This window comes from Rhagoletis pomonella, unplaced genomic scaffold (assembly GCF_013731165.1).
Source record: "Rhagoletis pomonella isolate Grant_MI unplaced genomic scaffold, Rhpom_1.0 Rhpom_scaffold_00007, whole genome shotgun sequence".
Taxonomy (NCBI): Eukaryota; Metazoa; Arthropoda; class Insecta; order Diptera; family Tephritidae; genus Rhagoletis; species Rhagoletis pomonella.
In genome coordinates this window covers 69,841,637-69,843,512 of record NW_023458561.1, presented here as the reverse complement: position 1 = coordinate 69,843,512, position 1,876 = coordinate 69,841,637, and the positions used below count along the sequence as shown (strand labels likewise).

At 35.7% G+C, this 1,876-nt stretch overlaps 1 protein-coding gene across 8 annotated transcripts in view; it reads left to right on the top strand.

Moving 5' to 3' along the window:
• Positions 1–1,876, top strand: part of LOC118743456 (mucin-12) — a 149,515-nt gene that overhangs the window by 31,378 nt on the left and 116,261 nt on the right. For all 8 annotated transcript variants that reach the window (XM_036476140.1, XM_036476135.1, XM_036476139.1 and 5 more), the window contains exon 2: positions 391–1,157. In XM_036476140.1, coding sequence (XP_036332033.1) covers positions 1,086–1,157 — 72 coding nt within the window. In that variant the 5' untranslated portion in view covers positions 391–1,085. The remainder of the gene's footprint in view (positions 1–390; positions 1,158–1,876) is intronic.

Genomic DNA, 1,876 nt, shown 5'->3' with positions numbered 1-1,876 from the left:
AAAAAAAAAAAATGTTTTTGAGTTGGGCCACTTCTGCTCTCATGGCCTCATTTGTATGCATGTATGTCCATACCTACATAAGTATATTTACATGTGTACGAGTCCGTCAGTTTATATATATGAACGTACATATGCATGGGCTTAGCCTGGTAGGGGCAGGGGGGTGCTTGAGCCCTCCCCCTAACTTTCAAATTTTCCTTATATATATATAAAATAGTACCCTGAAATGCCAGCTTAATAGGGTCGAGCCCCCCCGCCCCCCCCTAAATTTCATTCTGGCTACGGCGATGTACATATACACTACCCTCGTTGTATACATTTCAAATCTGTGGTGTCATATCTGTCAGACAAATGATTAATTTATGTATTTGCTCTTTCTTGTCTTTACAGAATAAATGATTAATTTCGGTGCCCGAAAACAGTAGAGCAAAATAACAAAAACAAAAAAGAAATGCGCAAAATAGCAACAAAGCATCAACGAAACCCAAACGATTCCAAAAAATTAATCTAAACGAAAATTCGAACAAACTACAAATAAAAAGGAATAACAGAAGATAATAAAACATAACACGTAACAGCAATTGCGGCTTTAGAGATTGTACTCAGACTGCCGAAGAAAGCATCAGTAGCCGAAGTAGAAAATATTAAAAGAACAATAATTAAAAAGCTAACGAAACGTAGCAGAAATAAGAAAAAAGTAATTGAATTAAAAGAAAAAAAAAAAAACATAAAAATGTCGAAACGTCAAAATAATTCTTCAAGTTGTTTGCCGCGGCTTTTGATACGCGTGATCTTTAGCGAAGAAGACATCAGCGGTTGAGCTAGTCGTCGTTCCTAACGTAAAGTGACTGAAAGTCGATAGTGGCTGATCGTAATTGATGTGTCAATGTAACAGTGGCGAGATCGATCTACCAATGACATAATCAAAAGAAGCAGCAATTAGTGATTAGAGGACAACGAAGTCTAAAAGTGTTAACAATTAGTGGCAATTATCGTAATTGTTGAGTATTCTAAAAAAGCCGAAATAAAATAAAAGAGTTGTTATATTTTGAGCTAAGTGATCTTGGAGAAGTGAATTTATCAACATGGATTTGAGCTTGGAACGCGATAGTTCCGCGCTGGGCAGTCTTTTCCAGCAGATCATCAATGATTTGAAGGTAAGTAACAAATACATACATAGCATGTGTGTACCAAGTATTTATGTATATGTATTTCTAAATATCAAGTTCATTCTAGAAAAGCCTCGCTTTTTCCGTACGATTCATACTATTGGACAACAAAAAAAAAAAAATTATTTCTGCACAGAATTATTCCTGGTCTGCACCATTTTTTAAATTTTGAAAAGAGCTTCTTGCCGTTGAAAATACATATATTCAAAATAATGTTGCAGAGCTGGCCTTTGAGCCCAAAAACATAAATAAATTAAGCTCAGTGAAACGATATGACATATCAACTAAAGCTGTAAGCAAGAAATTTGTTGCATCGTTTTTATACCCGAGCGCACTTGTGCACAACGGTATTATAACTTTGTTCACATAACGGTTGTTTGTAACAGGCAAAACGAATCGAGATAGATATAGACAAATGTATACATAAATGATCAGAATGAAAAGTGAAATCGATTAAGCGGTGACTGTCTGTCCGTCCGTCCGTCCGTCTGTACACACGATAACTCGAGTAAAAATTGAGATATCTTAACGAAACTTTGTACGTGCACTTCTTTCGGGCGTAGGACGAATGGTATTGAAAATGGGCTAAATCGGAAAGCAACCACGCCTACCTCCCATATAACGGTAATTTTCAGAAATACGAAAACTGCGATATTTTAGTAACTACTGCAGATTATTCACTCAAAATTGATATTTACAATAATTTT